The sequence below is a fragment of the Vespa mandarinia genome, chromosome 13 (assembly GCF_050613455.1).
Source record: "Vespa mandarinia isolate Hongniang chromosome 13, ASM5061345v1, whole genome shotgun sequence".
NCBI classification, from domain to species: Eukaryota; Metazoa; Arthropoda; class Insecta; order Hymenoptera; family Vespidae; genus Vespa; species Vespa mandarinia.
This window is the reverse complement of record NC_140822.1, coordinates 5383247-5396549: the sequence shown is the minus strand read 5'-3', so window position 1 is coordinate 5396549 and position 13303 is coordinate 5383247. Positions and strand designations below refer to the sequence as shown.

Here is a 13303-nt window from a genome sequence, read left to right as displayed (position 1 = left end):
CCACGGCCTCTGTATGGAATCACGGGTCGTTCGTGAGATGACAGTATGTGTGTGTGTGTGTGTGTATTATGTATGTATACGCGCGCGCGCATGTATACATACAGGCGTACGAACGTAAAGCAACGTCGTTGAGAAGTGCCGTCGGATAGGATATGTCACGCGATTCCAACGCGGCTCTTCTTTTGGCTGCTACGTTGCCCTATCTATTGAAAGGGGGAATTGAGTGGGTGTGGGGTGAAAGAGGAGGATAGAAGTGAGGTGGGGTGAATTGCGAACGCAGAAGGGAAGGGTGGCCGGGACTTGCTGGCCGAGTGGCTGACATCGACGCGCCGACTCTCGAATGCGGGGAAACGCTGTTAGTTAGCCAAGAGAAATGCAGGGGCGTCGACCAAGGCCACGTTGTCAGACGAGCGTTACCATCGTGTCATTGGTCGACTCTAACCTGATTGAACGAAAACTAGTAGGCGTGGTTATTTTAACTACATTTACGCCCATTCGACACGCCTATCAAAGACTGTGAGTCTTTTGACCAATCAGATGATTTCGTTTATCGATGACGCCGGTGATTGGTCCGTTCGTTTTCAGTCTGTTTTACATTAGTATTGCTATTGGTCAAGCTATCGGAACGGAAGGATGAGAGAGAAGATTTCTGATTTCTTTTTCTTCCTGCGGTTTTGATACAAAATTCTCATTGGTCGAATTACCTTTGTTGGCTGATATGGCTCTATTCGTGTATACGTATGTGTGTGAATTACAAAGGTGTTACGGAGTATGGCTTTCGGCAGGGTAGACATCGATGTACTTTAAAACGAGCGAATGACTCCAGAATGATACTTTTCCTTTATTCTACGAGGACAATCATGGGTAGTTAAAATGTTAGATATTTTCATAGATTATTATTATTATGCTTGTAAGGTGAAGTAATGAATCGTTAAAGTGTAAGGCTTTTATAATCGAACATTGATAATTAATGGATTGGTTTCGAACCATTATCAAATTCTTTTTTATTCACATAAGTCGTCGATAATAATTTTTTTATAATTAATTTACTGTTAATTATAATTATATTATATAGATATGGCGGCAGATTCAACTGATTAGACTCGATAAATTAATGGAAATTTGGAACTTTGATCTCGGTAGATAAATGTTTTGTTATCATCGAATGATTAGAAGTAGGCGTATGTCTGTAATGCAGAATAATATAATTAAAATATATCGATTACCTTTTTAGTATTCTTTTGCTTTCCCAATAATTAGATATCTTCTGAGAACGAATGTCCATTTTAAATGTTTTTTTTTTATTTCATTCTGTAAAAATATCTGAATGGTTATCTCTATGGTTATAAAAAAGACGTAACCTCTTCGTCTCTCGAAGAAAAAAAAAGAAAAAATACAAATTATCAAGTATGAGTAATGAAAATACAGTATAAATAAAAATATATATTATTTCTTGAATTATAATTGTTTTGTTTATACATGCTGCAATAAATAGATATAAACAAAACTTAACGGCATCGCACATATACAATTATATTGAATAATATAAATTTTTTCTATTAGGGGTTAAAGTACAATGGCTTCTTAGTTAACTAAAAATTTCTTCTATTCAATATTCCCTCTGTTTAATATTTCCTTTTGTATCGATTTCACGTTTAATCACATTTATCTACCAATATATAATATACATATTTATGTTACAAATCTTGTACAAAGGCAGTGGAATTTATTAGTATTCATTATATTATCGTTATTATTATTATTATTATTATTATTATTGAAGCTACATCAGTCATTGTGAGGTAGATGGCAAGTCAATAAAATTTCGCGAGATTGCACTAAGTAACGCGAAGCAAATTATTATTATTATTATTATTATTATTATTATTATTATTATTATTATTATTATTATTATTATTATTATTATTATTATTATTATTAATATTATTACATAACAAATATAATCTAACTTCACGATCATTATTATACCATCTTCTTAAATAGGATTTTTAAATTTCAATTTTCTTCACTCATACAAAAGCAAATCATATACAAGCGATTAATATGGACAACAAAATAGCAAATTTGTTTTTCTTTTTTTAAAGGCCTACCGCGAATCAGTATAATAGTAATTTAAGTATTAACTTAAATTTTTATGCTGAATTTACTATGTTTTACATTTAAAAAAATTTATATTGCGTTTGATCTAAACATATCTTTGCAGTTTCAAGGTTTCCAACTAAGGAAGCTGTCTTGTATCATTATTTGCTTAAATATACTATTGGTTATAGTTTGTGATGTCTTTCGATTGCGTTGAGCCTCTAAGATATAAGACACCTTCTCTCTAGCTTCACCTCGTGGAATATCTCCTCTAAGGCTAAGTAATCTGACTAAATGATCTTCCGTCATATCAGGATATTTCTCCACTAATGAATGTAAATCAAGAGAAAGAATTTCTGAATCTTCACATCGCAATACCTCAGCAAGACGTTTGATTATCTCAAAAGGTGAATTGTAATTACCTACTTTAGGTGCTATTTTAACAAAGAAATTTTTTAATTTATCAGCTTCCGTTATTATCTTTGAAGTACAAGTTAAACATTCGTCGTAGGTCTTAAAGGATATTTTTCGTTGGAACATGGCTGATATATAACGCTTTGCTATAAGATTTTGCGCTTCCATTATAACATACTCAAAGTTTTTTGAACTGAGATGATTATAATCTTGAAAGTAATCCTCTAGGGTAACGCATATGGTTGCAATTGGAATAGACGATTGCAACCACTTTGATGTAATCAAATCTTGAAAATGAAGTTCTAAATCAAGAAAGGATTCCTCCAATAAAATAGCAGCTGCTTCGTTTCTAAGTTGTTGATAATGAGCTAAAAGGTTTTCAAACTTTACAGTGGCATCACCACTTGTATTAGGAACCCAATAGATCTGTTTTATTTGTTGAGCCAATTCTGTAAACTGTAGACAATTATTAACAATAGTAATCATATGATGAGTAAAGTAAGGTACGCGACTTCTGTCTTCAAAATGTTTACTTTTAAATTCTAATATTGCCTGTCGATACATGAAACCATATTTAGTAACTTGTTCTATGCAAAGGATCAAAGCTTGAGCTGTTAAATTAGAACTAATCGTTTTTGTAACTTGAAGATTTTGGTCGATCATTTGATATATAATAACGGGTGCAGCAGTATGATAATAAGCTTCTTCGGTGCTACTTTCTGGTAGAACTCCACTCCACCAATCAACTTTTTCCGTTTCTAAAGTCTTTTTCATCCAATCTTCATAATTTTGACACATATTTTTCAAATATCTCTGTTGTAGATCATTTATCATTTCAGAACTTAACAAAGGTCCAATATCTCTTGGATCTATATTTAATTCTGGATGTTTCATTAATTCCGGTCCTGTATATGTATTCATAATCCAAGCCAACAAAGATACATACTCGTTTCCTTCTAAACCGTTAGTAATTATGTCTTTTAAATGTTGGGATAAACTAGTATGATACATTTTTACAAATGTATTTACAATATTCCACCATGGTGGAAAGCACGGGCCGCAAAGTGTTTTAACTACTCTCAAATCTTCAAGAATTAAAAGTCTAGTGAGTTCTAAATACCTTACCAACCACATTTTATTATCAGCTCTTTCCTCAACATGAGTACCTTCGATTCTATTTGCTACTGACTTCTCCAATATTTTCATTGCCATATTTTTCCAACATTTTGGTCTTCCAGGTGGCATAAAACCACTTTGTCTGTGCCTTTGAATTGCAAAATGATCTGCTTTCTCTTCCCTCTCTATGATCCTTAACGCGGTTACTATAACAGTTGGTTCTTTTCTTACCGTATTTAAAGTACGGCTTAAAACAAGTCTGATTTGTTTTTCCATTAATTGTGATAATATTTCTACATCCTCGAAGTAAGCCTTTAGCATAATGGTATCTGCCATCGATTGATTTGGAAGCTTATGTAATTCATAGAGTAAATCGTCTCTAGAATTTTCTAGATCCATTAAACTTTGATGCGCGTGTAGAAGCTTACCTTCATTTATCCATTGTTTAGTCTTCTCCACGCTTTCAGGTACCGTAAATATATGTTTCAAATTTTCCTTAGCAGTTACATATTGAGAATGACGCATATTTTCATCTTGAACTGGTTGCAACTTAATACTAAGCTCTGGTACGATACTAAACAATTTTTCTATCTCCATTAATTCTTCTTTTATAGTAGTTATACTTTCAAGAGAACTTTGCAATTGTTCAAAACCAACTCTAATACCATCTAATTGACTTTGCATTGCACTTTTAAGCATAGTTTCTACAGAAGCTTTTTTTCTGCTTATTCTACGTTTATATGCTTCAATTTTTTCTAATTGCCCAGGTCTCTGCAACATATTTGTTACATGTTGTGTACCTCTTACCTTAGCTTCCTCCTCTAATTTCTGTAAATCTTCCATTTCTTAACTATATTTAACACATACAAATCATATAATAAATTTATCTCATTTCTTATTATGATATAATCATAAATGTTTTACGAGGTTATTCGACAACCATTATACATTCCTTGATAATTAAAAATAAAAGATATTCTTTCACGATTAAAATAATTAAATTAAATTGATTGTGTATACACTTATCGAAACAGGTTACGTATGTGCGTTACTGTCATACAATGTGTTGAAAATGTTTCCAAATATTTTCGAAATCACGATGTGGGAAGGTGTGTCATCTGTCTATGCATCATACAAGTAAAATTACAATATTCACAAATATCTTTTTTCTTATTGGATAATTTCAACTGATGCCATTTATACTGTTTAAATGTGCAATAATAAAATTGACCAATCAACACTCATAAAATATAACATATGTTAGGAAGTATAACCAATGAGGATACGCATTTAGGTTAGGATACGTATTCAAGTAACGCGAATTTTATGAATAGGTTCAAGATGGCGCTTTTATTTAAGCTGTTGTCAAAAACTCTAGTATCAGTACAAATGTTATCAATAATGATGTAGTTTCACGGAGGAGTGTCTTGTGTAAAGTTTTATTTAAAAATGTATATAGATAGATAGCATAAATTAAAAGAAAATGAATAAAAATATGAACTCACCGTCAAAGTTGACAGAATTTGCCCCGTTGAGTCCAGAGGAAAGTCAACCTGTTGTTGCCTCACTTTTTTCCAAATTTTTCAGCTTTGCCAAGAGTAAGCTATATAATTGTAATTTTTCATAATTACTTTAATATATATTGCAGTGTGTTTTAAAATGATTAAGTTCTTTTTACGAATATGATGTGTATATCATACTTTAAATAAATACTATTCATATCTTGAAGGTCCACAAAATGCTGACGATTCCATTATCTCTTCTAATAATGACGAGCAAAGTTCATCTGATTCTGATTCTTGGAAGCAATCGCAAAGTACAGAAAAAACACCGGAAGAAGATAGTTCTAGTATAATTAATTTTCCCTTAGATACACATGAGGGTCGTAGTTTACCAAGTGTTTTAAAACGTATAAGAAATATCGTAGCTTCCAAAAGCAGCGTATGTTTTTCTTTGTTACTATTATATAGTTTTAATTAAATGTATTGACATAATATATTAATTATAGAATCTAAGGTCATATAAAGATTCTGAACTTAGAAGTTACTGGATGCCAGATAGCGTAAGCAAACAATGTTACGAATGTGGTGAAAGATTTACAACTTTTCGTAGAAGACATCATTGTCGCGTTTGTGGACAAATATTTTGTTCAAAATGTTGTTCTGATCAAATTCCTGGAAAAATTATGGGATGTACAGGTATAGAAATATTATAGTTTGACATTGTTTTTTATTGAAACATTTTATTATAATAATAGTTTTTCATAGGTGACCTCAGAGTATGTACATACTGTTGCAAAGTGGTTTTGTCGTATTTGCAATCATCAGACATGAGAAGCGATTTATCGGCAGATCTTAAAGCACTACAGGAAGATCTCCAAGTTAAATATGGTAATGATTCACCGCCTTTAACTCAGAAAAACTCATCCGAATGTACGGAAGGTGAAACTTCCATTTGTAGAAAACCAAGTGTTGGCTATATGGAAGAAAAATATGCTGTTGGACGGTATACTTCATTATCTTATCTTCAACACAAAATTATGATCATTTATTTAATATTATTTAATAAACATATGATTTAGATCGGCGAATAGTTATTTAACATCACAAGAATGTTCACTTGTTCTTCAAAATTCAGCATCACTAAGAATGATTTATGAAGAGTTATTCAGATCAAGCCAGGCAATTTTATTACAAACCCACAGAATTCGTTTGAAAAGTTACCATAATTGTTTCATAGCAAGTGAATTAGTAAATTGGATGATTGCGCAGAATAAAGCAGCAACCAGGTATAATAGTAATAGATCATAATATATTTAACCTTTTGGCTGCCAGTGGACCGATTTATCGGCCTTCAGTACCTATACGAAAATTGCCACGAACCTATTCCATATATTTACATTCAGATTATTGCTCTTCTAAGAATTAAGGGGCTTTTACTCAAATGAGTTATTATCTCTACCTAGTATTGTATTTCTCTTTTATCTGTTAATGCATCGCTCCTTTCTTCTTCAGTCTTTCGTGTACTGTCGCTTATTAAAATCGAAACGTTTTACTGACTTTTTTCACTTATAATATTCGGATTAGTTGATTCATAATATCAAATCAATTTGTAATAGAAAACAAAAGTACCGAAAACTTAATATTTGATTCGTTTAAGAAAAAATAAATACTATAATTTCCCTTCAGAAAATTGATATTTTCCTCTTATTGAAGTAATTTATAGAAACGTGCGTATCAAATTGGTTTAGGCAATCTTTGCATATATGGCATAGATGAGCCTGGTAGCCAAAGGAATAAACAATTCTTAATAAATAATTAATATTCTATAGGGTACAAGCTACTGCTATAGGTCAAGCATTACTTGAAGCAGGTTTTATAGAACCTATTACTTCCGAGAACGTTTTTAGTGATACCGCAGCAATATTTAAACCAGTCCAATTATCTCAAATGCAAAGTACAGATTTATTAACGGAAAATCAAACTACATGCGATGCACAAGAACCTGCTTGGGTAAATACTATACCTCAACATGATTCAACCACAGGTAATTATTATCTATTATTTTTATATAAATAATTATATTATATTGTATGTACTTATTTTAGATTCTGAAAGCGAATCGAAACCAACTAATTCGGTTCAACAAATTAGTGGTCGTTTACCATCCTCAAGTTCAAGCTTTTATTTAGATTTAAATCTAGAAGCATCGACTGTTACGTTGAAAAGACCAACGTCTGAAGATTTAACAACAATTTCGATAGACAGTAATGATGGAGTTACCGAACAGAAAGAGGTAAACATAAAATCTCATGAGTGTAACTTTAAAGTATCCGATGATCTTTTAAGTGATACGTTTCAAGTACAAGAAATCAAAGAAAAGAGTGGTTGGCATAAGATGACTAATCTTAGAACTGCATTTGGAGAAATGAGTGCCTACAACTGTTTAACGTAAGTAAAATATAAAACAGAAGATTGAAAGATAAATATAATTAAAAAAATTGACATTTTTATTTATTACAGTTCTGTATATAAGCAGCACGAAGACTCATTGATCAAACAACTTCTTAACAAAGAAGGTTTATCTCAAATTTGGTCTGAAGTTATATTAAACATTGCACATCAAATAGTGGATCACGTCAAGCCTGATTTAAATCACAATGCTGACGATTTAGACATTCGACATTATGTACAGATAAAAAAATGTACTGGAGGCAGCAGAGATGATTGTGAAATAGTATCAGGAGTAGTCTGTACTAAAAATGTAGCTCACCGTGGAATGAATGCGATGATTGCTCATCCAAAAATTTTGTTACTACAATGTGGACTAATGTATCAACGTGTAGAAGGCAAATTATTAAGTTTGGAACCTGTGATGATGCAGGTAAACATATACTTATCTCTTCGACAGACTCTATTTATGTAAAAATAACAAAAGTAATTACAGGAGAACGAGTACTTGGGTCATACAGTAGCTAGAATTACTGCTCTTGGACCTGACATAGTTCTCGTTCATCGATCTGTCTCTAGATTAGCACAAGATAGACTCAGGGAATGTGGTGTTACTCTTATTTTAAATGTTAAGTTAAGTGTACTAGAACGAATAGCCAGATGTACTGGTGCAAATATTGTAAAAACTGTTGATGCTCATATTAGTGCTCGTTATATGCTTGGTACATGTAAAAAATTTTATTTACGTAATTTTCCTAATGATCAAAGTGAGTTTATTTTATTGTTTGATTTGATATGAATAATAAAATACATGATAAAAACTTTTATTTTTTTGATTTAATAGATGGGATAAAAACGTTGATGTATTTTGAGGGCTGTGCAAACGCACATTTGGGATCTACCATCCTACTACGAGGTGGATCTTTACCAGAATTGAAGAAGGTTAAAAATGTTACATCTATGATGATATTCGCTGCATATTCCTGGCGTCTGGAAAAATCTTTTCTCATGGATGAATTCGCCAGACCACCTTCTCCAAAAGACAACTCTTTCTTGGATGAAACATTCAAGAAGAATACTTCGGATAGCGATAGTAGTGTACAATTATTAGCTACCAAAGGAAAAGATAGCATTGAGACTTCGTCGAATATCGAAAATAACGAAAGCATGAATACCAAAGAAAATACAAAATTATTACAAATTTATGATAGTAGAAATATCTCTAACAATGGGGAGAGTATAGATAATACATGTCCAATTAATCACAACACGTCTGTAAAAGATGAAGATATAGAAAATCCCAATGGAAATGATAATTTATTGAACTCAGCTGCGCTTAAGCAGATATCTTCTATATTGAACGAGGACTGTGATCCTTATGATACTTTGAAATTATTTAAAACAAAGATCCGATCCAATACGAATAATTCAAAAAACTTAGATCAATCTAAAGACAGTACTCATGATAGCGATTTGAATGTTACTTTGAGTACCGTCAGAGATAACATAGATATACAAAATGATATATATAATTCTGGAAACAATCTGGACTTAAAATCAGAAGAGCAAAGTAATGTATCAAGATATATAGAAGAGAAACGCATTTATGGTGAATCTATTAGTGATCATAGTGATCCACTGCATCAATATTTAAACGAAGATGAAGAAGATGTCTTTGATCAGACTAGTCCAAATGGGCAGTGCTTAAGTGTTGCTGACTTACCATTGTTAAATAAGTTTAAGAAAGCTTTAGAGGGTACAGTTCTAAGCATGTCACCTTATTTAAAATTTTCAGTACCTTATTTAGAGACCGAACCTGGAAGAAATTGTATTTTAAGAACCTTTTTTCCGAAAGAAATCTATTATTCCGAACAGTTCTTAGATAAAACAAAAGAAACAAGGACTAGTAGCGTTTCTGTGGAACAAAATGTACCTGATAAACCTCTGTTAAATTTAAAACTTAAACCTAGGCATCCATTCATAGAAGCAAAATTAACAACCGATGTTGAAAGTAAAGAAGTTCAGGCACTTCTAGCACATTTCAGAGCTTGTGGAAGTCGATTATATCCAACGAACAATGTTGTAATAGAAAGACAACAGCAAAACGTACAAGCAGAAACTACTGAGCCAAAATCTACATGGCCAGATTGTTTGGATCCTGTTAACCATCAACGTTTGTCCGTATTGTTTTGTAGCTTGTCACATACTAGCAACAATACTCCATCTTTTTGTGTATATCCTTGGACTGTTAACATGGATCTGTATGGGCGAAATGATATAGCATTGGGATGTTTTCTAGAACGTTATTGCTTAACTTCAGAATACAAGTGTCGTGCTAAAACTTGTCGAGCGCAAATAGCTCAACATGTAAGACGATTTGCTCATGATGGTGGCTGTGTACGAATTGGTTTAAGAGAAATGAATTCTGAACCTTTCGGTCAGGAAAATACTAATCAAATTCTTATGTGGAGCAAGTGTATAAAATGTAAAAGTGTTTCACCTGTCGTACCAATGTCAGATGATACTTGGTCTTTATCATTTGCTAAATATCTTGAATTAAGATTTCATGGTAGTGCATATACAAGAAGGGATGCTGAAAATTGTCAACATTCTCTCCATCATGATCATTATCAGTATTTCACGAGGAAAAATATGCTAGCCGTGTTCAAGTATACAAAGATCTCTCAGTGGGAGATTTCTTTACCACCACCTGTTATAAATATTATTTATGATGCAAAACAACATGCTAATGTTATCGAAGAGATGAAAACCTTGGCTTTAAAAGGGGACGATGTTTTTACATGTATAAGAGAAAAGTTAAGTTCATTGCAAACAGACATTGAAAGTATAAATACTGCTAAGCAACAGATGATGAAAGATCAACAGTATTTCAAGAATAAAATAGAGGAGATACAATTGAAATTAACCTCACCGACTTTAGAAAATAAAAAACTCGAAGGGAAGATTTCAGAAAAGCAGGTACAAGCTCTTATGTATAGAATCGAAGATGGTATTGTCATATTAAAAAGATTGATTTCTGAAGCTGTGTCTACCTGGAACACAAGGATTTTAGAGATTTCAACTAAAAAGAAAGATGAACGAACGAGAAAGTTCACTGAACGATCTATGACAACTGGTAGTAGTGGTATGATAGATACTGATGGATATATAACAGAGGATACGGCATCGGAATCACAATTGGAAGATCTAAGTCCAATGTCAGCTGATTATAATGCAGTGGATGCAATTGCAGTGATACAGAACGATTTGCAGAGTATAGATATCATGGAAAATTCTGATAATGAAATTCCAGAGATCAATAATCCTGAAGATATTATTATCGTGCAGGGATCACCTAAAATGCATCAGAGATCTTATTCGGATGTTTTACCTTTAACATCGGAAGACATGCCTGATAAAAAGAAAAAAAAGAAGACGATCTTGTCTCAATTATTGCCTTCTATTCCAGTAACTCAACCAATAGCTAATCCATTAGGCCCATTGGAACATACTTTACTTCCACTTGGGTAGATATTACTTGATTAAAATAATATAAATGCAACATATCAAATATATAACACTAACTTTTTTTCAGTTCTGTTGTACCAGTGGTGGTCTATGAATCAGAATTATCTTCCATAATAGCCTATGCATTAGATTCTCATGACTACAAACATAGTCTGCAAGAATTACTTCGTGTAACAAAAGGTCCAGAATTGAATTCCAGTCCATTGTACAAACGTAAATTTTCTGAGAACAAGGAGAATTCTTCAGAATTAACACAATCAGGAGATTTTAAGAGACCATCGGTATTATCGTTCTTAAGAGGCAACAGTCCAAATCCTGCTAGTCCAATAGAATCTGATAAGAATGTTTTAAGTGTGGAATCGATGGTACAGAACGTTAATGTTTCAACAGAAACTGACGAAGACAAAAAACAAATAAAACAGCAGAATTACATTGAAGTTCAGTTCAACGATACAACGACAAACTTTTATTGTAGGATATATTTTGCAGCTCAGTTTGCTGCTTTAAGAAGGAACGTCTTACCTTGCGGAGAGGATGGATACACTAGAAGCTTGAGCAGGACTGTTCAATGGGTAGCCAGGGGTGGAAAAAGTGGAAGTGCTTTCTGTAAAAGTAGAGGTATTCTCAAATACATGTACTATTGAATATAAGTTTATCAAATTTCTATATATTTTCCTCAACGATTAATTACTTTCAGACGATCGATTCATTATAAAGGAGATGTCCAAATTAGAAATGCAAATATTTTTAAGGTTTGCACCAAATTACTTTGCTTATATGGAAAAGTGTCAGCAAATGAAACAACCAACATTACTAGGAAAGATAGTAGGAGTTTATAGAGTATCTTTCAAAAATGATACGACTAACAATGGAATAAGAACGAGTGTTTTGGTAATGGAGAATTTATTTTATAATCGAGAGATCACTGACAAGTTTGATTTGAAAGGATCCATAAGGAATCGACTGGTAAATCCAGATGATATCGATCATGAAGGGGAATTAGTTTTGTTGGATGAAAATTTATTGAACAGTAGGTGTCATGTAAAAAGCTTGCTATAATATTCTATCTTATAACTATATTTTAATTGTTTAGTGAGCTGCGACTCACCTTTATACATCAGATCTCATTCCAAGGTTGTATTAAATAAAGCGATTAGAAGCGACACCAAATTTTTAGCAGATAATTCTGTTATGGATTATTCGCTATTAGTAGGATTGGAACCGAGTTCAGGCGAACTTGTTTTGGGTATAATAGGTATGTCTCTTTTTTCTTATTGTGTACATACATACATACGTACATACTTACATATATACATACATACATACATACATACACACACATACACACACACGTTTCACATTTTTTATTAAAAATTTACTAATTATTGCTATTGTATTAGATTATATAAGGACGTTCACGTGGGACAAAAAATTGGAGACGATGGTGAAGAAATCTGGCATATTGGGTGGTCAAGGAAAATTACCAACCATAATCTCACCGGAAGAATATAGAGCTAGATTTATAGCAGCGATGCATCGTTATTTTCTACCAGTACCAGATAGATGGTCTGATCTGGGCAAAGGTGTTGAAACAATCTGATGAAAGATACAGAGCAAGAATGAGAATGAAAATTATACATTTTCTATATTGTCATCGGTATATATCGATTGTATATACATTTTCTATATGAAACAGACATATATATATATATACGTGTCTGTTTCATAAATATATATATATGTATGTATGTAACATATATATGTGTGTAATATGAAATTGAAAGAATGATTCAATCGTGATAATGATTAACTTTTGAATCGAAAACATATTAAATCTCTAATTAATAATAAGTATCAAATTATTATCTATTTCTCACGCATCTGTGATCTTCTTTTAATTATAGTATTAATTTATTAATATATATATATATATATATATATATATATATATATATATATATATATGATTTTTTGTTGTTGCCGATAATCGGTTTATAAAAATATCTCATTGATTCTCAAAGCGGAACGAAAATAACGATGGTGTCGTCATTTAATACAAAGGTCTAATGAAAGAGATGCATGAAATTTTAATAACACATATATGAAAGCACCATTATTAATGTTTTATTTAGATAATCTGTTTGTTTTTTTTTCTTTCTCCTAAATTATTTACATGGATCGTTATTTATATATTT

At 32.0% G+C, this 13303-nt stretch overlaps 2 protein-coding genes across 4 annotated transcripts; one reads left to right on the top strand and one right to left on the bottom strand.

Moving 5' to 3' along the window:
* Positions 1-1477: 1477 nt before the first annotated feature.
* Positions 1478-5456, bottom strand: Sec6 (Exocyst complex component Sec6). Of its 3 annotated transcripts, XM_085660825.1 has the most exons (4): positions 5331-5456; positions 5136-5233; positions 4059-4752; positions 1478-3959 (listed from the first exon to the last, which is right to left on the bottom strand). In XM_085660825.1, the coding sequence occupies exons 3-4, from the start codon at positions 4471-4473 to the stop codon at positions 2227-2229; spliced, it is 2148 nt and encodes a 715-aa protein (XP_085516951.1). In that variant the 5' UTR covers positions 4474-4752; positions 5136-5233; positions 5331-5456; the 3' UTR covers positions 1478-2226. The 3 variants fall into 3 exon arrangements, with proteins under 3 accessions (XP_085516951.1, XP_035743046.1, XP_035743048.1); XM_035887153.2 differs by having other exon boundaries at positions 1478-4752; XM_035887155.2 differs by having other exon boundaries at positions 1478-4401.
* On the top strand, positions 4959-12977 carry fab1 (1-phosphatidylinositol 3-phosphate 5-kinase fab1). Its single transcript, XM_035887152.2, has 14 exons — positions 4959-5228; positions 5360-5571; positions 5639-5828; positions 5898-6135; positions 6212-6418; positions 6962-7176; positions 7238-7580; positions 7653-8013; positions 8077-8347; positions 8425-11107; positions 11176-11726; positions 11806-12138; positions 12202-12363; positions 12509-12977. Exons 1-14 carry the CDS (start codon positions 5114-5116, stop codon positions 12706-12708), a joined length of 6081 nt encoding a protein of 2026 aa, XP_035743045.1. The 5' UTR covers positions 4959-5113; the 3' UTR covers positions 12709-12977.
* Positions 12978-13303: the final 326 nt, after the last annotated feature.